The sequence below is a fragment of the Protopterus annectens genome, chromosome 11.part0, assembly GCF_019279795.1.
Source record: "Protopterus annectens isolate FY-2018-M chromosome 11.part0, PAN1.0, whole genome shotgun sequence".
NCBI lineage: Eukaryota > Metazoa > Chordata > Ceratodontiformes > Protopteridae > Protopterus > Protopterus annectens.
Window position 1 is genome coordinate 989034476 of NC_056745.1, and position 27974 is coordinate 989062449.

A 27974-nucleotide genomic window follows, 5' to 3' on the forward strand; every position below is an offset into this window, starting at 1 on the left:
AGTTTATATCAAGAGTGCTGAATGTTTTTAATATGTATATTTTGGTTTTATATTTATATTCATACCAATGTCATGTTCCTTTAATGTTTAAGTGGATACAATGTACTAGTTCAACGCTACTATTTAATTCAACAGGAAATGACGACTTACTGTTTGAAAAAGTCTGGCAACGGCCAGACGAAAGCGCTTATTATACTTGTTTTATGTTTGTGTTCACGGATTTTATATTATATCGTTTTGGAAGTAAAGGATTTTCTCAGCCTGTTTGTGTATTGGTGGTCTGATTATTGGTTTCATTTTGTGCTCTTATTGTCTTTCCATGTTTTATGCACATTTGTTTATTTGCATTTGTCTTTGCTTGGTTTGGGCTGCTTAAACTTTTAGAATAGTGTGTTTGTTTGCAGCATGCTAAAATGTCTATTTTTGCTTTACAGGATCCAGGTCAGAAATATGGCAACACTGAAGGATAGTAAGTTTTTCATTTTTATGTTTTGAAAAAAAATTCTTGTTGGAAATCTTCAGTCCATAAAAGAAAAAGTTGTAAACTTGCTGTGCATACTGTTTAAACGTAAAGTCCTGTTACAGAAAGAGCAGATTTCTTGATCTGAGATTGGAGTTTCCTCACCTGTAGAGTTGGTATGTAATATGTGCAGGTAATTTATCTGCCTGGCTGTGGCAGTCTCTCTGGCTCCACAGTACAATAGGATATGGTTAAACAAATTTCTAGATTTCTGCACTCATGCAATGTTGCCTCTGTAAGAATAGACCCGTGCATTATTCCTTTTTTTTCCCTTCTTCCTCCTTAGAATATCCGTGACAGGTAAGTTAGTTCCTTTTTATCTTGAAATCCAATCTCTCTGTTAGGGGAGAGGGAAATGTTGTTATATGGCGCCATTTTCTTGGTTTTGATGAATGTTATGGTTAGCTGTATTAATAGTTTGAAAGTTGTGGTGGCAGTTTATGCCAAAGTGTGTGTGGCAGTTCTGTTGCTATGAATTACTTCTTGGTATTTGTATGGATCACTGCTGCAGTCCCCCAAGCTGTATGGGTTGTACCCAGCATAGAAGCTTCCAAAGCTTCAGAGCACTTTCCACATGCCCAAAACGTTGGCTCAAGCTGAACTAGTTTAGGTGTCAAGTCCTACAGACAGACCTTTCCTGCCACTGAGAAGAGTTGCTCCTCTATGGCCTTTCAAAGATCAGTTGTCGGCTAGTGCTCTGTGCAGATAAGTTATTGTTGGGAAAGAACTTCAACATTACTTTTAACCTTGTTTAAAGTTACTTTTTTGTGAGGAAACAAGTACATTTATGCTAGGAAAAGGTGTTTTCCCGGTCTCATGCCTTTTGTGTACTTTTAAATGGAAGAGCCCTTTTGGAGAGCGCCTCTTTTGTGGTTAAGAGTTGTTTAAAACCACTTTCTTTGGAGCCCTTGTTATTTTAGGGATGGGGAAAGTGGTTGAAGAGCTTTTTACTGCATTTGTGTGGAGAGAAGTTACCTTTTTTACTACTTTCCTTTTTTTATACTGACTTGCTTTCCTGGGAAGCAAACACCATTTTCTTCTTGACCATGGGGCAAAGTACCAGTCCCTTTCAGACAGAAAAAGGTGAAGCAGCCTTTGCCACCACCGCAGGATGGTCATGTGTGTCATCCACAAGTTGTGACTGTGCTATGGCCAAAGCTTGCTGCTCAGATCACACTTTTTTTTCTTTGGATCTCTTTGGTGTTGCACATAAAAGGGTCAGGGGACACCCACTCTTGTTGGTCATAGGAGAAGGGGCAGGGAATGTGCCCCTGCTTGGCGCAAATGTGCTCAAGTTGATGCTGGCAATACTGAGTCTGTTTGCCGTAATTTTCTTCACAGAAAGAGACAGAAGACTTCACTTTTATCTTCTCCAATATCATTTGCTCTGGACAGGAGTAATTTATTGGGATTGGCTCAGGGTCTTGTGCATGCCATTGTCCTGTGTTGTAAAGTGGTTTCTGGTAAAAGAAAGTGGGAAGATGTTCTTCATCTCACATTGCTGCAGTCCTTAGACTTGGGTAGTCCGCTGTCCTCGGTCGGCCCGAATATCAAAGTATTAGGCTGACGTCGGTCAAGGCGCTTAAAACTGACATCAGGACATCAGGGTACAAATGCGCATGACCGACGTCATATCCTCAGTCTTTTTTGCCGCATGGTCCGATGCAGAAGCAGCGTTGCAAGTGCCGTTCGGCGTTCTGAAATTTTTCGAATTCGGAGTTTCAGACCGAGTCAAAGTTGGCTAAGTACCGTGTTGGGAAATATTTTAGGATTTTCTTGGTACAGTGGTTTACCGGATGTCATAAAAAGTGAATAACTGTATTTCTTGTGGGAAGCAGATACCGCATAGGGATTATCATACTTTGTGTATTCCTTGTTTGGGGCCTGAGCACGACGTTGTTGGGTGTCGCTTTTGTGCTAAGTTCAATAAGCGCACTATTAAGCGAAGGTTAGATTGTGCCAGGTTGGTCTTCGGGAAGCGGTGCAATTATAATATGCCGTCGGATGCTCCGACTCCCGCTTCTTCGAAGAAGCGCAAAGACAAAGCAGCTAAACCCAGGCAAGAAGAGTCGTCCGTACCGGACGCCGGTTCTTTAGAGGCGTCAGTGGAACCGGTGGTTCCGCCAGAGGCTTCTCTGGAGTCCCAGGGGGAGACTTTGTTATTGCAGGATGTGGCCTCTCAGGAGGCAGGTCAGGCTGTAGGGGCTTCTCAGGTTACTGTACTCCCCTCCCTTCCTAGGGTGGTTAGGCCCTCTCCTTCTGTTTCCAAGGCTTCTCCCAGAGGCAGGCCAGGTTTAGCTTCTGTTGGTGTCACTCCTAGTTCAACAGGATCTGTGCCCAAGAAGCACATGCTTAAAATGGCAGAAGATTTAATTACTTTGATTAGAGGTTCTTTGCCCCCTCCTGATAAGAGGCCTAGGGTGGAACCAGAGTTAGGGAGTTTTGAGCAGGCTTCGGATGTTTGAGTCTTCGGCTGAAGACTTGCAGGAGTACTCTCCTTATTCTGATTCTGATGCAGATGATTCGACTCCTTCTGCTTCTCCTCCAGAGGATTTTTCTTTTTCAGAGACTCTTCATTCCATGAGAGAACATTTTAAGTGGGAAGGTCAGGACTTCTCTGATTCCAGGAAAAGGCTTAGGGAATTTTTGCTTTTACCCCAGCATAGGCCTTTGGCTATACCACCTGTTCTGGATGTTGTGGAAGATGTTTGCAGAGGCTTCACTTAATCCTGATTCTTTGCCTCCTGCTCCTGTTAAGCCGGATAGGTATTACAGGGTGCCTGAGGCTCATAAATATCTTTATAAGAGTCCTAGGGCGGACCCAGAAACTGTTAGTCAGGGACCTAAGGGTGTCAAGGCCTCTGTTGTAAAAAATCCGGTTCCTCCAGATAAAGAGGCCAGAGCTTCGGATAGATGGGGAAAGAAAGTTTATACTTCCACCTTAGCTATGAGGGCTTTGAATTGCCAGTTTCACATGTTGAAATATCAAAACTATCTTCTTTCTCAATTGAAGTCTAAGGTAGATGCTCTGGCGGAAGGCATTGAGTGTAAAGAATTACAAGATTTGGTGCATGTCTCGGAACAGGTGGGTAAGCATTCTTTACAATGTGGTTTTGATGCTGTACAGGCCTCGTCTAGGGTGGCTGCCACTGGTTCAGTTCTTCGCAGGCACGCCTGGCTGAGGGATCAGAATTTATCTGACCATGTTAAGACAAGGATTTTGGATGCTCCTTTACAGTCTGATGTGTTGTTTGGTTCACCTGTGGAGTCAGTCTTGAAGAAAATGGAAGACAAGGCTAAGTCTATGCAGGCTGTTAAAGATTTTTTGCAAGTTCAGCCTCCGAAGTTTAGTAGGAATTGGCCTGCTAAGGGGTGGACGTATCCTTCTTATGATTCTCAGTCTAGGGGTAGATCTAGACGTGGTAGGAGCAGAGCTCAGAGTTCCTTCAGACCTAGAACGGGGAGTTCACCTGCATAGTCTTCGGGTGAGGGCAGGGGCCAGTCCTTTTGTAAACAGGCCCAATGACCTACCTTTTCAGCTGCCAGATCCTTCTTGCCTGGCAGCACCTTTGGGAGGAAGGTTGGCACTCTTCAAGGAAATTTGGAGTTTGATTACTCAAGACAGATGGGTATTGGATATCATACACCAAGGTTACAAGTTTTATTTCTATACCTTGCCTCCTTTCAAAGGCATGCCAGACGTTCCTCCTCAGCAAAGACTAGAGGCTCACAAACAAATTTCTCTGCTACTTCAAATAGGAGCCATACAACCGGTCCCTCTACCAGAAGTGGGCCTAGGATTTTATTCTCGCGTGTTCCTAGTACCAAAGAAGGGGAACACGTGGAGACCAATTTTGGATTTATCTATCCTCAACACATATCTGGACATTCCCAAGTTCAAAATGTTGACGTTACAACAGCTTTTGCCTCTGCTGGGCAAAGATCACTGGATGGTGACTCTGGATCTCAAGGAGGCTTACCTTCATGTTCCTATCAGGCTCAGTTGCAGGAAGTATCTGCGTTTTCGGGCTGGGACTTCTCATTATCAGTTCTCTGCATTGCCCTTTGGCTTATCTACTGCCCAGAGTGTTCACGAAAGTTCTGGCTCCAGTGATAGCTTTCTTCAGGCTAAGAGGAATACAGATCTATCCTTATTTGGACGATTGCCTGATTCTGGCCCAAGAAAAGGACGAACTTCTTCATCATTTACAGTATGTGATAGCAGTGCTAAGATGCCTGGGGTATTCTGTGAACGAAATAAAGTCCAGTCTAGTACCCTCTCAGGACATGTGCTTTCTGGGTGTGAGACTGAATACAGCGTCCCAGATGGCCTTTTTGACCCCGGACAAACAAAAGAATCTTTCTCTTTACTTCCATCAATTGTCTCATCAGTCCAGGCTGACTGCAAGGACAGTCCTTCAAGCCTTGGGGTTCATGGCATCTTGTATTCTGGTGCTTCCCAATGCCAAACTGCATATGAGGAAGCTACAATGGTATCTCAAAATGTATGGACACAGCACTGCCAAGATATGGACACTGTCATTCAGATAATACCTTGCATTCAAAAGGAGTTTTTGTGGTGGGCTCAGGAATGTCACCTAAACAAGGGACTCTGTGACCCGACCAGAGGCGAGTCAGATTCTAACGACAGATGCCTCAGACAAAGCTTGGGGAGCTCATCTAAATGTAAAGTGGGTACAAGACACGTGGCCTGCCAGACTTCAACATCTACATATCAACTTGAAGGAGATGTTAGCAGTCCAATTTGCATTAATAGCTTTCAAGGATTTACTTCTTCCAGGGCAGGTGTTGGTTCTAACAGACAACACAACTGTCATCTGGTACATCAACAAGCAAGGGGGAACACATTCTTATCCTCTATGCAGACAAGCAATGATTTTGTGGGAGACTGCTCTCAGTTTACAGCTGAATCTTCAGGCAAGGTTTCTGCCGGGAGCACAGAACTCCTTAGCAGATGTGTTGAGCAGACAAATTATGGATCCCCACGAGTGGAAATTGGATCCTCATGTATTTCAGAAATTGACAGTGTTATGGGGAACTCCAGACATAGATCTGTTCGCTTCTCCACTAAACTACCAGCTGCCAAAGTTTTGCACAAAAAGGTTTCATCCCACAGCTTGGAAAGTGGATGCTTTTTCATTCAATTGGAGCAATCTTCATGTGTATGCCTTTCCACCTCTGCCTCTCTTCCCAGAGGTACTTCTGAAGGTCAGACAGGACAAGCCAAAGATGATTTTAATAGCTCCAGATTGGCCTCGACAGCACTGGTACCCATTACTGAGAAGTCTGGTACGGAAGCCTCCATGGCCTTTGCCTTCGATTCCACACCTGCTGTCTCAGGAGAACAGTCATTTACTCAATGTCAAACTTCACTCTCTACATCTAACAGCCTGGCATATTCTGTTTTAAACCCTGGAGGGTCTCAGCTTCCACAGCAAGTTTTGAATGTTATTTTGGAGGCCAGAAGGCCTAGTACAAGGAAAGTGTACGCAGATAAATGGAAGAGATTTTTATTTTGGAGTACAGCAAAGGAATTTGATGTTTCTAAGCCTAATTTAAGTGTGGCTCTTCAATATCTTACTGAGTTACTGGACAAAGGTTTGTCCTTCTCTTCTATTAAGGTTCATACTGCAGCAATTTCTGCTCACTATGACTGTGACCCACCATTGTTTTCTCATCCTTTGTTTAAGCAATTCCTTAGAGGGGCAAAGAATATAAGACCCCCACGTAGAGCTCCTACTCCTGCTTGGGATCTCAATTTTGTGTTGGAGAAACTCACTCTACAACCTTTTGAGCCTGCAGCTACTGCCGAGTTGAAATATTTATCATGGAAGACTGCTTTTTTGTTGGCCATTACCTCTGCGAGAAGGGTTTCTGAATTACAGGCCCTTATGGCGGTTGAGCCTTTCTTAATTTTCCATAAGGATAGGGTATCTTTGCGTACTAATCCTTCCTTTTTATGCCTAAAGTGGTTTCTAGTGTGGCTTTAAACCAAACTATTCATTTGCCTACTTTTTATGCAAACCCCCAAAATAAAGGGGAAAAGATTTTGCACACTTTGGATATACACAGGCAGTTGCGATATTATTTGAGCAGAACTAAAGGGTTCAGGCAGTCTCAGCAGTTATTTGTTTCATTTGCTTTGGGTTCTCAGGGCAAGCCTGTGTCAAAACAAACTATTTCTAAGTGGATTGGGTTTTGTATTGCTTTCTGTTATTCCCATCATGGTAAGGAGATTCCAGCTGGGATTAGGCCTCATTCCACTAGGGCTACTGCCACTTCTACAGCTTTTTAAGGGGTGGCAACTAAAGATATTTTGGAGGCAGCTACTTGGAGTTCAGTGCATACTTTCTCTAAGCATTACCACCTTCCACTTTACTCTAAATCTAGGGCTGGTTTTGCCACTGCAATTTTACAGGGCATTTTGGCAGCTCCTAATGCTTTCTAGTTTTGCCATCCTCCCTTACCTCTGCTTTGGGATTCTACCCAAGTGTAAGGACTGCAGCAATGTGAGATGAAGAACATAGTACAGTTTTGTACCTAACATAAATGTAGATGTTCGAAGATCCACATTGCTGCAGTCCAATTTACCCTCCCTCCTTCCCCTCTGTAGTTAGAGGCGGTTGTGTGGTTTGGGTTGTGTATATATTGTAAATATTGTAAATATGTTTGGTGCAGGGGTGGTTAGTTGGTTTTTTGCTGTCTTTTGGTTCTAGCCTTTCTTTTTAGGGCCTTCTGACATCTGGGGCAAGAAAAGACTGAGGATATGACGTCGGTCATGCGCATTTGTACCCTGACGTCCTGATGTCAGTTTTAAGCGCCTTGACCGACCTAATACTTTGATATTCGGGCCGACCGAGGACAGCGGACTACCCAAGTGTAAGGACTGCAGCAATGTGGATCTTCGAACATCTACATTTATGGTAGGTACAAAACTGTACTTTTCTTTCCCTGAAGAGGTTCAAGAATTGATCTGTGTTGGGAATATTGAAGGGTGTTTTCTCCCCTGGTCCTGATTCACATTCTGGAATCTGATTCTGCCTGTGTGGGACTGTGTCTTTGAGACTTTTTCCAGAATGAACCATTGTTTTAAGTGGGAGAATACAGAGTTTTCTCAGTCCGTTAGAAAATATTATGATTTGCTCCAACTGGAATTTCCAGAACCCTCACCCATTCTCCCAAGCAGATAGACTTTACAAATACCTCAGTCTTTCAATTTTTTTTTTTTTACGCCTGACCTGGCAGCTTTAGCTTTAATTGGTCCAACTGCTACTAAACATTTTGTTAAATTCTAATCCTTCTGACAAGAATGGTAAAACTATTGATCATTTTTTTTGGGGGGGGGGGGTTTCTGCAACTTTGATTTTTAGAATTCTGAATTGTCAATCTTGTATTAAAGCTGGCTAATTGTAAATGTGGAATGTTTAGGCAGGCTATTGCCACTAGTACTGTTTTGAAGGGGTTTGCCTGTCTGTCATCTCAGAACCTCCTAGATGTCAAAAATGAATTTTTGAATTCTGCTTTGTTTAGAGATCGTTTTTTTTTTTTTTTACCTGCTGCAGATGGTTATCAAAGTGTGATGAGAGAGGTAAACTGATTCTGGGAAGATTTTTTTCACCCCCCCCCCCTCTAAATTCATCAAGGGATTCTCTGCAAGCTCTTCTAATTTTGGCAAGAAACAAAAGATACAGTCTCAGCATAATAATGGTAAGCAGATGTTTAAAAGGCAATAGCAGAGAAGTTCCAAAAAGAAAGCAGCCCCCCCCACCTGAAAATAAAGGACTGTTAAGTAAGAATGAAAATTCCCCCCCCCCCCAAAATGCATGTGCACCTTGACAATGTAAATCACCTTTTCTGTCATTGGCAGAGTTCTAAATGTAATCCATCTAGGATACATATGGCAGTGGGAGGAAATTCCTCCTCTCCATGGAATTCTTCCTTATTCACCAAACCAAACACTTCTCTTTCTTCCTGTCTTACATTATATGCTGTGTCAGTGGATAGTAGAGCCTGTTATTCCTCATTTAGGGGAAGTATTTTACTTAAGAATATTTTTGGTGCCAAAGGAAAAAAAATTCCTGGAAACCAGTTCCGGTGGCAGTGGGAGGAAATTCCTCCTCTCCATGGAATTCTTCCTTATTCACCAAACCAAACACTTGTCTTTCTTCCTGTCTTACATTATATACTGTATCAGTGGATAGTAGAGCCTGTTACTCCTCATTTAGGGGAAGTATTTTACTCTAGTATTTTTGGTGCCAAAGAAAAAAAAATTCCTGGAAACCAGTTCCGGTTCTTTCTTTTCCTGAGTCAGTTTGTGATGGTGCTCAAGTAAAATGTATCACTTCACAACCTGTTACCCCATCGTTCACTTTTGAGTTTTCTAGAAACCTACATTTAAGATGCATAGCAGTCAGTCACAACAGATGCTTCAGACTTTGCTTGTGGAACAGTACCAACAGATATGAAAGTGCAGGGGTCTTTGGGACAAGAAAGACCAACCAAAACACTCAAACATGAGATGCTTCTACTTTTAAAGGCTCCCCACTTTTCTGAATGATCTTTGGTCCCTTGGACCTCTTCAAACAGTCAAGGGGGAATCTGAGCTTAACCTTATGAAGACTAGCTGTGTTAGCATAAGATATAGCTTCACAACTTAGTCTCATTCTGCAGGCACCTTACATTCCATCATAACAAAATTGTACAGCAGAAACGCTAATTAAGACTGAGGAAGACTCTCAAGAATGAAAACAAAATTGAGGGGGGGGGGGCGATTTCAAGATTTTGATCTGTTTGTTGGGAAGTCCTCTGGTAGATCATAGATCTAATTAACTGGCAACATTTTATTCCAGGACTCTATGCAAGAAGGCCTGGAAGACAGATGCCTCTCTTCCTTAGGCAGGAATGTTCCTCTGTTTTTCACCCTTTCCGTTGGTATCCAGTGTCTCTCTGAAGATTTGTGAGGACTCCCCAGTGATAATTGTTCCTCCTGGCCTAGACAACAGTATTTCCACCTTCTTGTGGAATTGGACGTGGGCAATTACCACAAGCTTTCTCAACAAGCTTTACTTGCACAAGATCAAGGGTGTTTAATACATCCAGACCCCAAAAAACTGCAACTGACTGCCAGGATGTTAGCATCTTCCTGAGGACCTACAGCAGGTACTAATGGCAGGCAAGAAAGCTTTCTGCTAGAAAATCCTGTATAAGCAAATGGGTAAAGGTTTTCTAGGTGGTGCCAGTAAAATGACCATTATCCATTCAGGTTGGTTCTTTTCTGGTTTTATAATATTTGTTTGCATTATTATCCTGTGCCTTGTTTTACTCCTCTTTGAGTCTTTTTGTCAGCCATTTTAGCATGCCTGCAAATGAATCCCATTTTTTCAGTTCAATCTTATGTGAAAATGTTTTAGAAAGGGATGCTACATGAGAAGCATCCCAGAAAAATTGTGGCTCTGCCTTGGGATCTTAATTTTGTGTTAAGACGAGTTTTTAACAATTGTTCCATTTAAACTAGCTTCTCTGACTTGAGGATCTTCACGTGAAAAGCAGATTTGTGATTGCTGTGACTTTGGTACTAACTTGACATAAAATCTTTCAGAACTTCTGATAAGTTGTTTGTTTCTGGTGAAGGGTTCATTTCTTGTGAAGGTAAGAAGGGACTACCATTGTCAAAGCAGACTATTTCCAAATGGTTTTCATAGGCTATTACTTTTTCTTCCACCACAACAGAACTATTCCAAGCAGTGGCGAGGCTCGTTCTACCAGGGCCTTGACTTGTCTATGGCCTTTTGGGAAAGGGTTGGACTGTAGAAGCCGCAACTTTCTCTGTGCGTACTTTTACAAAGAACTATAAACTGTTGGTCAGCTTGAGCGGAGCTGAATAAAAAGGTTTGGGTGCAAGTCCTTCAGCGAATAGTATGCTCATAGAGGCTTTTGAGGATCAGTCTGCTTGTGCTGTTCCTTAGCTGGGTATAAAAGTTCCCTTCGAGGGAAAGACCTTCCTTTAAAAAAAAAATTCTTTAACATTTTCCTGTTCATGAAAGTTATTTAAAAGCTAGGAGTTTGTGTTTTAACAGACTTTTAAAACTTCTTAAATGGAAGCACTTTCTTATCCTGTCAGATTAAAAGTTGTTTAAAGTATTAAAAAAAATTCTGTGCAGAAAATTTTTTTGGAGGGGGGGGCTGGCTGTGTGTGTGTGTGTGTGTGTGTGTGTGTGTGTGTGTGTGTGTGTGTGTGTGTTTGTTTTAACAGAAATAAAGTAACACTTACAGACCTTACATTTTTACTGTCTTTTGGTGCTTGTTTTTCCCAGGAAGGAGAGACCATTTTTATCTTTACCATTGGACATATTGGGGGTCCCACTTTCTGTCATTACACAGGCTGGGATTCCAAAATAACATTTGTGGCTGCTTCACACAGGATTATTTCCTGGGGTGTCCACCAGACACCTGAGTTCAGAGGTCTTCTTTCACAGAAAAGGATTTCTGCATCTAGATTTATTTCTAAGGTTTTCCGTACCAACTTGGGTTACTGTGAGGGAATACCTCAGGATTTTGGGTTTCTTGGCATCTACGATTGTCATGATAGTCCTGGCAACACTTGATGTGAGAAAGATACACTGGTATTTGAAGTCTCTCTGGTCTTAGCACAAACATCCCTTGTCTTTACATATCCCATTGCTAAGGTTTGTCATAAAGGAAATCATTTGCTGGATACAGTAAATATCCTTAAATCCAGGTCTCCCTGTTCCAAAGCAGCCAGTCACCAGAGACTCCCTGCTAACAAAGACCACTGAGAGGCAAACAACTGAGCTCCACGCTTTAATATGAAAAAAATATATAAAACAAACAATACACGTGAAGTGATTTTCATCTGGCTTAGTAACCAGACTTCTTCAGACAAACCACAGATAAAATTCATGCCTTGTATAGTGAATGACACACCCTCCCTTCTGTTTAATTGCAAGTTAATTACTTAATTGATCAACTCAAAGGTCACACCAAACCAACTTCTTTCGTCTTTCTTTTTCTTCATACAGAAACATCCTACCAATTCTTGCATAAGCAACTACATATAATTACAAGTAATAACTGAGTCCAACAGTGCCAAAATCCACTTGTAAAGTCAAAAGAAACACTGCTGAGGTTGGATTCACCACTGACACTTTATTTGAAAAAACAATAAAAATGATTGAGCGCTTTCTTCCCTTTCCATAGGGATTTCATCAGAATTGATTTGAAGTGCTTTTGGGAGCCCATTTCTTGAAGCGGTGCTCCATCTGCTCCTCCTTGCTCATTCTATCCTCAAGGTTTGGAGGAATCACAATTGAGAAACTGAAGGATACTCCAGCTCCTCAAACAGTAAGGGAATTCCCTCACCTTTTCCTGTCTACATTGTACTCTGCCTCCACAATGGCTAGTTTTAACCCCCCCAGGCCATCCAAGATGGTGGGATCTACACTCTCTCTTAATGTATGTATAGAAACTTTACAGTGACTTAGACATACCCAGTATTACTTCCACTACCTGAAGCTATGCTCTGAACTCCTTAATCCCACTTTCATCAAATGCAGATGTATTATGATATAGGTCTGATAATGGCCTAATAAAGTGGCACAATGATTTTCCTGCACCTGGATGCCATGCCCTTATTTATAAGTTGGGTAACTTAGAATGTTTTTTCTTCCTGCCTTGGCCAAAGTCCAGATTTGTTGAATACGTATGTTCCTAGATTCCCAGACTATCGGGTCAGCTGTTAGGGCTGCCTTCTTGATGGCATAATTAGATTTGGTGGCAGTTTCCCTAAAGGCACTGTAGTGCATTTCTTGGCAGTAACCTTTACTTCGTGACTTTAGCACCAATCGTTTGTCTTGTACCCTCTTGTAAGATGTTTGTATCATGGTGGAAATATGATGCCTCAGAATTTGCAGTCCTTTACAAATTTACCACCCCTACATCACCTAGACTTATTCCAATGCTAACCACTCCCCTAACTTCCTCCAATCAAGAATTAGCCTCTATCTGCCAGTCACAACTCAGTTAACCAGTCACACTATTTGTAACACTCCTCCCGCTCCTCACACAACTTAATTGCAGCAGTCCTTAATAATGCTACTTCACCACACTGCACCAACACACCTCTTTCCCCTGTATCTTCATCACACCGTCCAGGTAACCTGCCTTTTTAAGAAGAATACACACCATGCTCTTTCTGCTGCCCACACTCTATACTACTGCTGTCTGCATACTGTTCTGCAGTCACTTACAGATACAACATGTCCATAGCCCCACACTGTTATACTAATGCCATCCACTCATCACTCTCCTACCTTGCTGTCTTCCCCCCAACTGTACAACCATACACCTATTGCATACTTCCTCTTCAAGCATGTAGTTGTCAGTAGTACCTCTAACAATTTCAGCAAACACCTTCACATACTCTCCAAATTGTCACACAGACATGCATGTGTATTATCACAGATTCACAAACATGCATGCATATTATCACAGATTGTCTGTAGTGATGATATACACCCCAATCCTGGGCCACATATTGCACAACATACCACCATGGCAACCATTCTACCCCTTCCTCATATTAAAACTACAGACCTTCTCATTCTTCACATGAACCTTAGAAGCCTTAGAAGCCTAGTTAACAAGATCACAGACTTTCATGCAGTCATTGCACAATACTCATCAGGCATTCTTACAGCAACAGAAACTTGGCTAAAACCCCATATAAGAGACCCAGACCTACTCCCACAAGGTTATAGCGTACACAGTGGCAGGGTTGCAATCTTCTACAAAGATAACCTAAGCATACCTACCCATCAAATACCCTTATGATAACAACTTTGAAGTTCTAGTAACACGGCTCAGAATCAACTCAAAGAAAAATATTATAGAATAATAATAAAGTAGAATTTTTTTTTTTACGGTTTCTTTTCTCACTAAATACTAGTATAACAATGTATCTGAAGTAGTTAACTTCATTTGATCAGCAACCTGTGGGTTTCGGATCAGACACTGATCCGAGCCAGCAGCATACCAAGCAAAAAGATCTGAGCTCCAAGCTCCTCCCCCTTACCCATACTACACTGCAACCTCCTTCCAATCCTCAGATCTCGTATGCCGTGGCTTTGCCAAACACGGGATTCTTCGAGCTCCAGGCAAGTGTAGCATCTTTTACTACAAACGTTCTCTTTTAGCCCAGTTTTTTTTTTGTGTGTGTGTATTTTAGTACCTTTCTTCGGGTTTCCATTCTCCCTAGCCTTCATCTCCCCCTTCACCTTTGGTAATTGTCCATCCCTTAGTAGGCCCCTTTTCCCTCTTTCAGGTACACGCGTGTGTCTCTGTGTGTGTTTTCTTAGTATGGCTGAAAGTCATAAAGTGACTTTTTCCAAGTGCTCTGAGTGTGGCCATAAGCTGTCGCCAGCAGATGGTCACACTCCGTGAGTTATTTGCTTGGGGGTTCCGCACCTTTCTTCGGGCTGCCAGATATGTGCGGCCTTCAACCCCTGAGCCTTACGGGATAGGAGGAACAAGCTGATTCTGGCTGGTTTTCTACCTGCCGAATCAGCTTCTTCTCCTTCCCTCTGTAGCGACAGCCGCGGCTGTGGCTGCCCAGCCAGCCGGCCCTCTTCTCCTGTCTGGGACTCGCCTTCCCACCTTATCTCAGGGAGAACGAGAGGCCAAGAAGGATAGAAAAGAGAAAAGGGAGAGAGAGAAAAAGAGAGAGAGCGAAAGAAGCTGCAGGCGGCAGGCCGAACTGGACCCCTCGGCCCCTCCTGCTAAAGTTGTCTCTTCTCCATTAAGAGTTTCCAAGCCTTCCTCCCCTCTGCTCCATTCGCCACGTTTCTCGCCGGAGGAGGAGACCCGACCAGCTTCAAGGTTGTCGTCGGGCCGGCTTCGGCGACTTCCTCCAGGTCTACCCACCATATCTCAGAGGCAGATATGGACCAGATGACGCGTCGATTATTGCAAACTCAGCTGCAGATGGGAGTGTTGCTGCCCCCCCCCCCCTCCGGGGGGGGGGGTTCAGCTCCACTGTTCGCCCCGATAGCTCCTTCTCCGATTCACCACCGGATTTCGGAGTCTTTGGATCCAAGGAGCCCCACAGCCAGGGGGTTAGCGGCGATGGTTATTACTACCTTGACGCCGGCCATGCCCTCGAGCTTATCGGATCCGCTTTCGAATCCAAGCTGTCTGAGCTGAGAGCTGGGCATCGTATCTGGGGGGGTGGGGGTGAGTGTGTCTTCGGCTCCTTTGCGGTCGGAGCACACCATCCTCTCGGGTCCAATTGCTCCACCACCGATCCCATCGTCGGATCTGAGGGTCCCAGCCACCTGTCTTAGAGGCCGGTTCCCCTTCGGCGTTCGATGTGGTGGAGAGGGTTCTCTGGAGGATGGAGATCCTCACTCTTTCCTCATGGTCTGCCCCTGCTCCCTCGCAGTTCAGTTTGTCCTCCATCATCCAGTCCCCCCAGGGACAGCCTGTGTCGTTGACGCCCCAGCCTGTTCCCCTGCAGGAACATGAATCCGTTGGTGAGCCCCCCTTGGACAGCCCCCCCCCCCCCCGAGGAGGTCCCTCACAAACAACTGTGGAAAAGGAGGCACTTCCCTGAGTCCCTCACCGAGGATACCGATTTGGAGGAAGGGGAGGGTTCCCCCAAATCACCCCCTGACGACGTCTCCTTTGGTGACATTATGGAAATACTCTGCCAAAGGGGGAGGGTCCACCCAAAAACGCTGAGGCGAGTCTGTATTCCTGGAGGCGTTCGACACAGGCCCATCTACCTCTTGGGTGCCCCCCCCCCCCATCCGATCTCCTGGTCGACCTGATTACCACCAGGGAGTGGAAGGAGCCAGACACTGTAGATCAGATACACAGAAGGCCCGATAAGGTTCTTAGTCCCCTTGCAGACAGAGCTTCGTGGAGCAAGGGTTCCCCGGTTGATGCCATGGTGGTGGCGGCGGCCACCAAAAAGGAACTTTCCCAGGAAAGTTCTTCTGTCCATCCCCCTGACAAGGAGTCTCAGGCAATGGACCGTATTGGAAAGTGGACTTTTGCTTCAGCTACCTTCTCTATAAGCGCGCTGAATTACTTGGCCCATGTTATCAGACTGCAGCGAGACCTGGTCAAAGAGTACGCAGAGTCTCCCCCAGAGTCCATGTCGGCCGAGGATAAATGGACTTTCTCGGCTCATATGGCCACTGTCAAGAGTCAGTGTTTAATACTTCAATGCGGCTACTTTCCCATGGTACGGAGGGAGCCGCTAGAGCTAGCGGGTCTGGTATCGCCTTAAGGCGTCATGCCTGGCTTTGACTTCGCAATTTCTCAGAACCCTTCAAGGCGTCCTTCGCAAATGCACCCTTTGACGGGTCGACCATCTGCGATATGCTGGTCCAGAGCGAGAAAGACTGGCAAATGCTGTCAGCCGTCGGAATCCGCTTCTCTACCCTTCAAAGGTCCTTCTCCAGGAACCAGTGAGGGCAGAAGAAGATGTGGTTCCGGAAATCTCAGCAGGCCCGGAACACTCAGGACTCCTTCTCCCCCAGGGGCAGAGGGGGACAAGGTGGACGCCGGCCCAGAGGCAGAGGGGGACCGAAGAACTTCAGGTCACTGGAACCCTTTTCCGACCGACCCGCGCAGCAGCCCTGAGGGGTTGCCCGACTGCTCCTTTCTGGAGGCAGTCGAGGGGCGTTTTTCGAGGCACCTGGCTCAATGGGAGTCCATCACGACAGATCGCTGGGTGCTTTAGATAATATCAAGCGGCTATTCAATCCTCTTCATAAACAAGCCCCCTTACTCAAGGTGCCTCCCACATGTCCCACCCACTAAAAGGGAGGCCGCGGCTTTGGAAATAAAAAAGCTGTTAGGAAAAAGAGCCATCCAGCATGTGTCCCCAGACCAATCCAGATCAGGCATCTACTCCAGGTTCTTTCTGGTGCCAAAAAAGATGGGGGGACTTGAGGCTGATTCCTGACCTGTCAACAATGAACCTTTTCGTTGCGAAGGAGAAATTCCGGATGGTCACGCTCCAATCCAGCCTGCCCCTCTTGCAGGAGGAGGACTGGATGTGCTCCATAGACCTCAAGTATGCGTACTACCATATTCTCCTGGACAGACGGTCCAGGAGGTTTCTCCGCTTTCAGCTAGGGGCCAGTCATTACCAGTTCAGGGTCCTACCCTTCGGTCTCACCACATCCCCCAGGGTGTTCACCAAGGTCATGGCAGTTGTTGCGGCCCACCTGAGGCTCCAGGGCATACATGTCTTCTCGTACCTAGACGACTGGCTCCTCACCGCCCCCACCAGGCATCTACTTTCTTTAGCCAGGGATTTCTTCCTCCAGATGTCACCCCGAATATGGGGATAACCGTCTTTCCTCCAGCCTGTTTAAGTGTTAGACTTCATAGGGGCCAGGATAGATGCCCTCCAGGCCAGGGCCTTCCTGACGTCAGACAGACTTCACAGCATGACTCTGCATGTGCTAGCCCTCCTTCAGTCCCCTGCTCTCCCAGCAGAATTAGTCCTGAGAGCTTTGGGGTCCATGGCGGCAGCGGTCAAGTCTGATTCCTTATGCTCGTCTGCACATGAGGATTCTACAGTGGACGTTGCAAGCCCAGTGGTCTATTCTACACCACCCTCTAGACTTCCCGTTTCCCCTCAGCAGGGTTTGCAGGAACTCCCTCATGTGGTGGCTTCAATCTCAAGCCCTTCAGGAAGGACGACCCTTTGTCACCACCCCAGGCCACAGTGACCACAGACGCATCCCGCCTAGGGTGGGGGGGCATTGTGCGGGCAGGACTGTCCAAGGCACGTGGACTCAGCCTCTCTTCCTCCGGGGACTATTGCTATCCAGTCGGACAATATGTCAGTAGCCTGGTATAGTAACAAACCGGGGGGATCCAGGTCTTACCCCCTTTGGCGAGAAGCCATGAAAGTTTGGGAATGGGCGATCTCCACCAACCGCTTCCTGTTAGTAACACACATTCCAGGTCGCTCCAACATACTGGCGGACAAATTGAGCAGAACTGAGCAGAACTATTCTCTCCTTAAGAGTGGTCTCTGAATCCTTGTGTAGTGAAACAGATCTTCCTCAAGTGGAGTCAGCCTTGCTGCAATCTCTTTGCATTGCCTTTCAATGCAAAGTGCAGCAAGTTTTCCGCTCTAATTCCTCCTTTGGAGGAAGCCCCCGGAGATGCTTTAGTCCATGCTTGGCCGCCTGGTCTTCTTTATGCGTGTCCTCCACTTTCGCTTATGACATAATTTCTGCAGAAAGCTCGCGGTTGGGGAGCAAGATTATCCTCGTAGCCCCATTCTGGACTAGTCCAGTCTGGCTCCCCTGCCTACGGTCTCATCTCATAGCTCCACTCTGGATCTTGGATCCCATTCCGGATCTGATTTCCCATCCCTCGGGAATGGCTCCTCCGAACCTGGATGGTCTCAAACTCTCAGCTTGGCTGATCCAGTTCCCCTAGTTGCCAGGACTCTTGGTATCCCTTCCCAAGTTACGTCTATCCTGGTGGCGGCACATAAACCCTCTACCAGGAAGATTTACAGTAGCAATGTTTTCAATGTGGGCTTCATGAAAGAACTTGGATCCTTTCACCGCTCCTATTCCAGCGGTACTGGAATTCTTATTTTTCAGCAAGGGGCCAGCTCATCTACTGTGAAGGGTCCAGCTGGCTGCCATTTCCCATTTTCATATTGGGGACAACTTTGGTTCTCTCGCTGCTGCCAGAATTTGTAAGACCTTTCTAAAAGGCACTTTTCTTTTGAGACCCCCTGTTAGAAATTCATCCCCGCCATGGGATCTGACCTTGGTTCTTCAGGCGTTAGTTGCGCCTCCTTTTGAACCCGCAGCTTCCATTGATCTGAAGTTCTTGTCATGGAAGACTGCTTTTTTTGGTAGCCATTACTTCAGCCAGGAGAGTGTCGGAGCTTCAGGCTCTCTGTATCAAACCTCCATACCTTGTGTTTTCATAAGGATAGGGTGTCTCTCAGAACTAATCCCTCCTTTCTCCCTAAAGTTTCTTCCAAGACTAAAATTAATAATCAGTCCATTAATTTGCCTGTCTTTTTCCCTAATTTCCAGAACAAAGGAGAATATAAACTTAATTTGCTGGATGTTCACAGACAGTTGCATTTTTATTTGCACAGGATGGCTGTCTTTTGTAAGTCTGATCAAATTTTTGTCTCTTTTCTAGGGAAACCAGTTTCAAAGGTGACTCTCGCCAGGTGGATTTCGAGTTGTATCCTACAAGCATACAGAGAATCTGGCTTACCAGAACCAATGGGAGTTCATGCTCATTTCACCTCTAAATATTTCGGTTCTCTGTTTAATTATTCAGAAATGTCGTCAGTTAGCCATCCGACTACCGGGATTCCGAAAAAACGCAAAGATGAAGACAGAGACAGGCTGCCAGGTCCAAAACTGACGACGACGCTTCTCCTAAGCCAGTCGCCGGTACTCAGTGCGGTGCTTTCCCAGCCCATGATACCGGCTCCTTCTGATTCGCAGGCCTGTACTGAGACCCATTCGGAGTCCAGTATGCCGCGAGATGCTTCAACTATGGAACCCGCGGATGTCTCTACGTTGGATGGGTCCAGAGGAGCTGTGCAGGCACCGGCTTCCGAGGGTGTATTCAGGCCTACAGACTTGCATATTAAACCAACGCCTCCTTCTTCACTTGGGTCTAAATCTTGAACCATGCCTAAAAAAACGACGCCCAGGCCACATGCTCAAGCCTCTATGCCTAAAAAACAAGTGATAAGAATGGCTGAAGATCTAATAACTCTAATCAGGGGTAGCCCCCTTCTAAGAGGCTTAGGACTGAAGCAGTTTATGAAGCTTCTGACCAGATTCTGTTTTTTCTGATGATCTGGATTTGCTCTTATCTACTTATGTGGATTCAGATGCAGAGGACTCTATTCCCTCTGCTTCCCCTGCAGAGGATTTTTCTTTTGGTGAAATCTTGCGTATACTCTTAAGGGAGCATTTCCACTGGGAAAGCCAGGATATTTTTGATTCAAAAAAGAGGCTCAGGAATTTCTTACTCCTGCCTCAGCATAGGCCTTTAGCTATTCCTCCTGTACTAGACATTGTTGATGATGCTTTTTCGGAATCTAGTTTGGCCCCTGATTCCTTGCCTTCTGCTCCCAGAAAACTTGACAGATACTACAGGGTCCCTGAGTCACACAAGTTCCTTTTTAAAAAAATCCTATTGTGGATCCAGAGACTATATTTCACAGGGGCCCAAGGGCATTAAGGCTTCTACTGCTAAAAATCCTACTCCTTCTGATAGAGACTCCAGGGTGCTGGATAGATGGGTAAGAAGGTTTGCACTTCTGCAACCTTGGCCATTAGGGCTTTAAATTGCCAGTTTCATATGTTAAAGTATCAACAACATGTTATTGGATTGCTTAAGCTGAAAATGATGTTGATTCCTGATTGTCTGGAAAATGAAGAATTACAGGATTTAATGCATTCTGCTGAACAGGTTGGAAAACATACTTTGCAATGTGGTTTTGATTCATTAGAGGCCTCTTGCAGGGCTGCTGTTACTGGGTCTGTGCTCAGAAGGCATGCTTGGCTTAAGGGAGCAATCTTTAACTGATCATGTTAAAGCTAAATTGTTGGATGCTCCCTTAAATCAGGACCGCTTGTTTGGCAACAAGGCTGAGGAAGTTCTTAAAAAGATGGAAGATCAAGTTAAATCTATGCAAACTGTTAAAGATTTTTTATAAGTTCAGCCTCCTAGATTTAGTAGGCACTGGCCCTCTAAAAATTGGTCCTTCCCAACCCCTTCTAGGTCTTCCCAAGCCTAACCCAGAGACAGCAGAAACCCCAAGTTTGTCCCAGGGGACACACAGGAGTAAGCAGTGGGGAGCTTCCACTTCCAAATCTGGGAGTAATAAGACTCCCTCCTATGGTAAACTGTCTCAATGACTTCATTAGGTAAAAACACACTGGTTCCACATGGCTGAGTAGAAGTCACAAGATAATTTATTCCAATGAAAACAAGTAAGCGCTTTCACGGGTATCATCTGCTTCATCAGACTAGAATAAGGAATGACATTAAAAACTTGCTTATATACATTCAAATAAGCCAATCAAATAGGCTGATAACTTAATTGCATACTCTAAAATGCTGTAACAGTAAAAAACTGGCTCTAAATATACAGTGCTAATACATTTAAAATAATAATAGCAGCATAGATAAGAATTAAGCTAAAATTCAGTGGCATATAGCAGCGAATTATTAAAAAAATGTGTAAATATATAATAAATTATTTAATAAATTAGTAGAATTGCTAAAATAATACATACACTATCTGACCTCACAGCAAGAGGTTCTCCCGTTCGATTCTCGGCTGGAGTGCGGGGAGTGCCTTCTGTGTGGAGTCTGCATGTCCTCCCCGCGGTTGGGTGGGCGTTCGAAAGACCTGTGTAAATGGGTGTGCCTTCGTTGAAGGTTGAACGTCGAGCTGGCACCTCAGCGTTCGTGAAAATCTACTGCCAATCATTAGCGGACCGGAGTTCTGCTGTAGCGACCCCTAACCAGGAAAAGCCGAAAGACAAACAACAACGATCTGACCTCACCATGACAGAAATAATTCATTAGTAAAAAATCAATGTTTAAGAGCTCTAGCCTTGAGAAATGGCTTCAAAGAAACTTTACTATTCAGGCCAGGTGGTTTGTCTGCCTGAAACCTTATAATCCATTTCTGTTCATTTGATTCAGTTTTGTTTACCAAATCAACACCTCTCATAGTACTATGCATAATTTCTAACCCCAAAAACTTTAAACTATGCCTTGGTCCTTCTTTAGCTACGTGCATAGCTAAAGCACTGGCTTCCTTGCCATTTTTAATATCTCTCATGTGTTCCAATATCCTATCTTTAAATATTCTATTGGTCTTGCCTACATAAAATGCAGGACGTAGTGCAGTAACAAAAATAAACTGCATTTTTTGTTCGGCAATCAGCATAGAAAGTACTTTCAATCCTAAATCCTAGTGACGGATGCATAAATTGTCCACCTATATGTATATGAGTACAGGCTAAACATCTCCTACAGATATATGTGCCAGTTCTCTCTGGTAAAATCTGCAAAGACATCAAATTAAATCTATAACATAGTTGCTTCTCAAGTGACCTATTGTTCCTAAATGCAAAATTAGGTTGCTCTTCTATTACTCCTTTTAATTCCTGTACTGTGGAAATAATGTCCCAATTATTCCTAATAACATCACAGACTATGTGAATGTCACTCGCATAGGTCAAAGGCATCCTTATCTTACCCCGTAGTATCATTACCTCCTGTAATCATGGGACTAATTGTAGCAGGTGTATCTATGGCTACATCACCAGAGGAGTCATTCAAAAAAATAATAAGGTTTACATCTCCCTTTCCTTTCACGCCAGGCTTCAGCAATCTGAGAATCAGTCATACTGTGTTTGTAGCCTCTCTCTATAAATTCTTGTTTGAGGGTTAGTAGGGCCTCTGCCAGTCTACTGTCATCATTATGCAATCGCATGACATGAAAAATCTGTCCCCTAAGAACAGTTAACTTAGTATGTTTAGGTTGCATGCTGCTATGATGAATATTATTTTTTCTGACATTTTTCCTATATATATAATAGTGGACACAGTACATTGGTCATCTTTGATTACTTTAACATCTAAAAAGTCTATCTCCACCACTGAGTATTTGTATGTGAATCTTAAAAAAATTACTAAGCTGATTCAAATAAACAAAAAATCATTCAGTTGCTGCTCTTTGCCTTGCCATAGCAACGCTTGTACCATTTAATTCAATTACAATAAATAATATTGGAAAGCACATGATAGAGCTCCCAGTTAGCCAAAGATAAATTGGCGTAGCTATTGGCACAAGCTGTGCCCATAGCCACGCCAGTTTTCTGTATGCAATAGTCATTCCCAAAAATAGGCATAGTGTTCAAAGATAATCTCAAGCAATCTACATATAAGGTTCACTTTGTTGGTCGTCACATTGTTCCTACACAGTAGTTCCCTCACATTGTCTATACCCCATTCATTGGGGATAACAGTGAAGAGAGACTCTATATCTAAAGTGACAAAGAAACAAGGGCCCTTTATAACTTCCATGTACTCTTTCAACTCATTCAAGAAACTCTTAGTGTCTTTCAATATAGTATGACACTCATTTAAAACAATGTGTAGGTTTTTTTCAACAAAAATGAAAAGAGGGTCAGTTACTGAGGCTCTGTTACCCAGCCTCTACTCAAAACTATCTGTCTCATTGGAGGATTTAAAGTGTTCACATGTACCTTAGGAAGGCCATAGACTACGGGTACAACAGGATATTCAACTTTAAGGTACTCAAATAACTGTTCTGAGATTATACCAGTTAGTAGTAAATCAAATATTAAGAACTGTACTTTATCAATTACACCTTTCTGCATTTGTGCAGATAGTGTAGCATATGTATTGGTGTCACCTAGATGATTCAACATACACTCCATATATTTATCCTTGTCAATAACAATTCCGCCCCCTTTATCTGCTGGGCGTATTTCAATACTAGTGATTTGTTTCAGTTCAGATAGGGCTTGTGTCTCTATGGCTGACAGATTAGTAAAGTTCTTATTATGTCGATCTGTTAGTTTTTCCCTTAGCTGTTTATCACAAATATCAATAAACAAGTCAATTGTAGAGTTATTGGGTGGTATACAAGTACTAGGTTTTGAAAACGGTGGCATTATACTCAGAATTATTGAACAAAGTTCTTAGAGTAAGCGTCCTGCCACATAGGCGTAGGTCTTTTAAGTACCTCTGTCAAATCCGCTCTTTGTGCCGGCACAAACTTTAAACCCTTATTCAAGACAAAGTTGCACATCAGTCAAAGTCATAGAGGAAATGTTATATACTAAACCTGTTTGTATCTCTTGCCGGCTCTGGTTATTTCTCTTCGCTGTGCGGACGTTGTTCGTGGGTTCTGCGGTCAATTCCTTGACCTGCCTCTTATTGGAAGATGTTCATCGTGTTTCACTGCTGCAGTCATTACACTTGGGTTATCTTGCCGTCAGGCGGGCCCGCAGTCGGCCTGAGTTCCAGTATCTGTTGCTGTCGCCTCTTCCCTGACGTCAGTGCACCAGGGGTATAGAAGAAGCCGCTGACACCATTTTCTTGCCGCGCGGTGCCCGGAGCAAAAGCAGTTCGCAAGTGTCAGTCTGCCGACTCCTGAGATTTCAGAACCAAAGTCTTCAATAAAGCTAAGTACCCCGTTGGGGAAAATTTTTTCTTGCCTCAGACCGATGTCAGAAAAAGTTAATAATTGTATTTCTTTTGGGAAGCAAATACCTCATAAGGATTTTCATTCTTAATGTATTCCATGCCTAGGCCCAGACCACGACGTCACTAGTTGTCGGTTTTGTGCTAGATTTAACAAACGCACTATTAAACGTCTGTTTGATTTTGCTCACCATTATTTTGGGCGAAGGTTCAATTACACAATGTCATCGGAACAACCGACGACCGGAATGCATAAAAAGCGCAAAGATAAGGAAAAGCTTCCGAGGTCCAAAACTGACAAAGCCTCTTCTAGGCCAGTCACTGGTTCACCGGTTTTCAGTGAGGCGCTTTTGCAGCCCCTGACACCCGCTACCTCAGAACCACAGGCCGCGTCCGACTCCCATGTGGAGGTGCCTAGGCCTCTGGAGCCTCAAGGTGTTGGGCCAATGGAGATTAACCCTTCAGATGGGTCCGGAGCCACTGAGCAGGCATCGGCTTCTGAGGGTGTTTTCAGGCCTACTCAACTTACCATTACAACTACAACCAAGACTAAACCTACACTAAAGACAAAGAAGCAAGTGCAGCATTCACCTGGACAGGCCTCCATGCCTAAAAAACAGATGCTCAAGATGGCCGAAGACTTGATAACTTTGATCAGGGGTTCCCATCCCCCTCCTGATAAAAGGCCTAGGCAGGATACAGACTATGATTCCTCTGACCAGGTTTCAATATATTCTGATTCCTCTTCAGACCAGGGCTATTCTTTACCCCCCTATGAGGATTCTGACGCTGAAGAATCCATTCCTTCAGCCTCTCCTTCTGAGGATTACTCTTTTGGGGAAACTTTACATACCATGAGGGAGCATTTCCATTGGGAGGGCCAGAATTACTCAGAATCCAAGAAAAGGCTCAGACTTTCTTATGCTGCCTCAGCACAGGCCCTTTGCAATTCCGCCACTGTTGGACATTGTGGATGATGTGTTCTGTGAATCTAGTTTAAACCCTGATTCTTTACCCCCTAGCTCCAGTCAAGCCAGACATAACTACGGAGTCCCTGACTCTCACAAATTTCTTTATAAAAACCCTGTTGCAAACCCAGAAACTATTTCCCAGGGTCCCAAAGGGGTGAAGACTTTCACGGCTAAGAATCCAGTCCCTCGGATAGGGACTCTAGAGCATTAGACAGACTGGGAAAGAAAGTTTACACCTCTGCAACTTTAGCAGTAAGAGCTCTGAATTGCCAGTTTCACATGCTTAAGTATCAACAATATTTACTGCCGCAATTAAAACAGAAAATGAGTATAAATGCAGAACAACCTGACTATAAGGAAATGCAGGGTATTGCATGCAGCTGAACAAGTGGGAAAGCATACTTTGCAATGTGGTTTTGATTCATTAGAAGGTTCTTGTAGAGCAGCAGTTACAGGATCTGTGATTCGAAGGCATGCTTGGTTAAAAGAACAAAGTTTACCAGATCATGTTAAGGCAAAATTACTGGATGCTCCTTTGCAACAAGATAATTTATTTGGTATTAGGCAGAAGAGGTATTAAAGAAAATGGAGGATAAGGCAAAATCTATGCAAACAGTAAAGGATTTCTTACAGGTACAGCCACTACGATTTAGCAGAAATTGGCCTACTAAGAGTTGGTCCTTTCCATTGTCAGACAGGCTACAAAGAGGCAGATACAGATGACCAAGAGGCAGATCTCAGCCACAAGGTTCTTGCAGACCACGCCAGTGGGGTGCTTCAAACCCAAAACAAGGTGAGGAGAAGTCACAACCTTACAGGAAACAGTCCCAACCTTACAGGAAACAGTCCCAATGACTTCCCCCTTCCAATGCCAAACTCTTACCTTTTGGCAGCTCCCTTAGGGGGGTAACTAGCACTTTTTTCTCAAAACTGGCAAGCAATCACCCAAGACAAATGGGTGCTGAATATTGTGTCTCAAGGTTACAGGTTCCACTTTCACACTTTTCCAAGGCTAAAAGGAATGCCAGACCTGCCACAAAATCAATGGGCAGAGGCACAAAAACAAATTGCAGCTCTCATGGACATGAGAGCTATTCAAAAAGTACCACAGCAGGAAAAAGGACAAGGATTTTACTCAAGACTCTTCCTGGTACCCAGAAAGGACAAAGCCTGGAGAGCCATTCTGGACCTTTCCACTTTAAATACTTACCTGGATGTTCCGAAATTCAAAATACTGACACTACAACAGCTCCTTCCCATATTGGGCAAGAAAGCTTGGCTTGTTACTTTGGACCTCAGAGGCATACCTGCATGTCCCTATCAGACAAAATTGCAGAAGATACCTCAGATTCATAGCTGGTTCAATACACTACCAATTCTCTGCACTGCCCTTTGGCTTATCTACTGCGCCCAGGGTCTTTACCAGTGCCTGGCACCAGTAATTGCATTTTGCAGACAAAAAGGAATTCAAATATATCCATATCTGGACGATTGCCTGATTCAAACTGAGAGCAAGGACATTTCTTCTACAGCATCTGGCGTTCCTAAAAAGATTAAGTTGCCTATGGTACACAGTAAACGAAAAGAAATCAAAACTAGTGCCCTCACAAGAGATAATATTCCTGGGTGCCAGCTTAAATACAACGGCCCAGATGGCTTATCTCACGCCAGACAAACAAGGACAACTGACTCAGTATTTTCAATTGATGGCAACAAAGTCCGAACTCCCTGCAAGAAAAATTCTGCAACCCTTTGGATTCATGGCATCCTGCATTCTACTAATTCCATATGCAAGACTGCATATGAGGAAATTACAATGGTACCTAAAAAGTGTTTGGTCTCGACATTCTCACAGCTTGGAGACAGTAATACCTCTAATGTCCTGCCTACAACAGGAGTTTCGATGGTGGGCACAGGCATGTCACCTAAACAAGGGTCAGCCTTTCACTCTTCCACAGCTAAGCAGACTATAACAGACGCCTCGGATTACGCCTGGGGAGCACACATGGCAGGAAAATGTTTTCCGGGCAAATGGACCACAGAACAAATGCCTGTTCACATCAATCAAAAAGCGATGTTGGCTGTACAGAATGCCCTAACAGCTTTCAAGGACCTTCTGCATCCAGGACAGTTATTAATAAGGACAGACAACACCACGGTGATGTGGTACATAAACAAGCAAAGGGCACTCATTCTTACCCCCTATGCAGGCAAGCCATGACCTTGTGGAACACTGCTATAACTTATCAAGTTCATCTGCAAGCACAATTCCTGCCAGGAAAGATAAATACTCTGGCAGACGACCTAAGCAGAAACATGGATCCTCATGAGTGGAAATTAAATCCACAAGTTTTCAGTATGATAATGCAAAAATGGGGGTGCCCGGACATAGATCTCTTTGCCTCCCCACTGAATTGCCAACTACAAAAATTCTGCACAAGGACTTACCACACACAAGCATGGAAAGTGGATGCTCTTTCGTTCAGCTGGAAAAACCTAAGCGTTTATGCCTTCCCACCACTGCCTCTCCTTTCAAAGGTACTCCTAAAAGCCAGACAAGACAAACCACAGATGATTCTGATTGCTCCAGACTGGCCATGCCAGCACTGGTACCCAATCATAAAGAACTTAGATTTTGCCTCAAATTCCACACCTTCTGACTCAGCAAAACAATCAGATACTGCACAGTCAGATCAAAACTTTAAATCTGGCTGCATGGAAGATTCAATAGCCAGACAGACAACTTCTCTCTCTAAAGCTGTTATGGATGTCATTTTGGAGGCCTAGCATCAGGAAATCTTATTCAGAATAGTGGAAGAGATTCTGTGCCTGGAACCAGTCTCAAAACCTTGATCCTCTGGTCCCTAACATTCCTCAGATACTACAATACTTGACTGAGATGCTGGACAAAGGACTATCCTTCTCATCCATTAAAATTCCCGCTTCTGCCATCTCTGCTCATTACAACACAGATCCTCCTATTTTTTCTCACCCTTTGCTAAAGCAGTACCTCAGAGGGGGTAAAAACATAAGACCGCCCCGGAGAGCACCAACACCAACTTGGGACCTCAATTTCATTTTGGAAAAGCTCACTTTGCCTCCTTTTGAACCAGCCAATTCAGTAGAGTTAAAATATATGTAATGGAAAACTGCTCTGCTTCTGGCAATAACCTCAG

General features: G+C 44.2%; 1 protein-coding gene across 2 annotated transcripts in view; it reads left to right on the forward strand.

The window, feature by feature from the left end:
- ATP5F1C (ATP synthase F1 subunit gamma) overlaps positions 1 to 27974 on the forward strand; it is a 325104-nt gene that overhangs the window by 52065 nt on the left and 245065 nt on the right. For both annotated transcript variants that reach the window (XM_044088363.1, XM_044088364.1), the window contains exon 2: positions 435 to 469. In XM_044088363.1, coding sequence (XP_043944298.1) covers positions 451 to 469 — 19 coding nt within the window. In that variant the 5' untranslated portion in view covers positions 435 to 450. The remainder of the gene's footprint in view (positions 1 to 434; positions 470 to 27974) is intronic.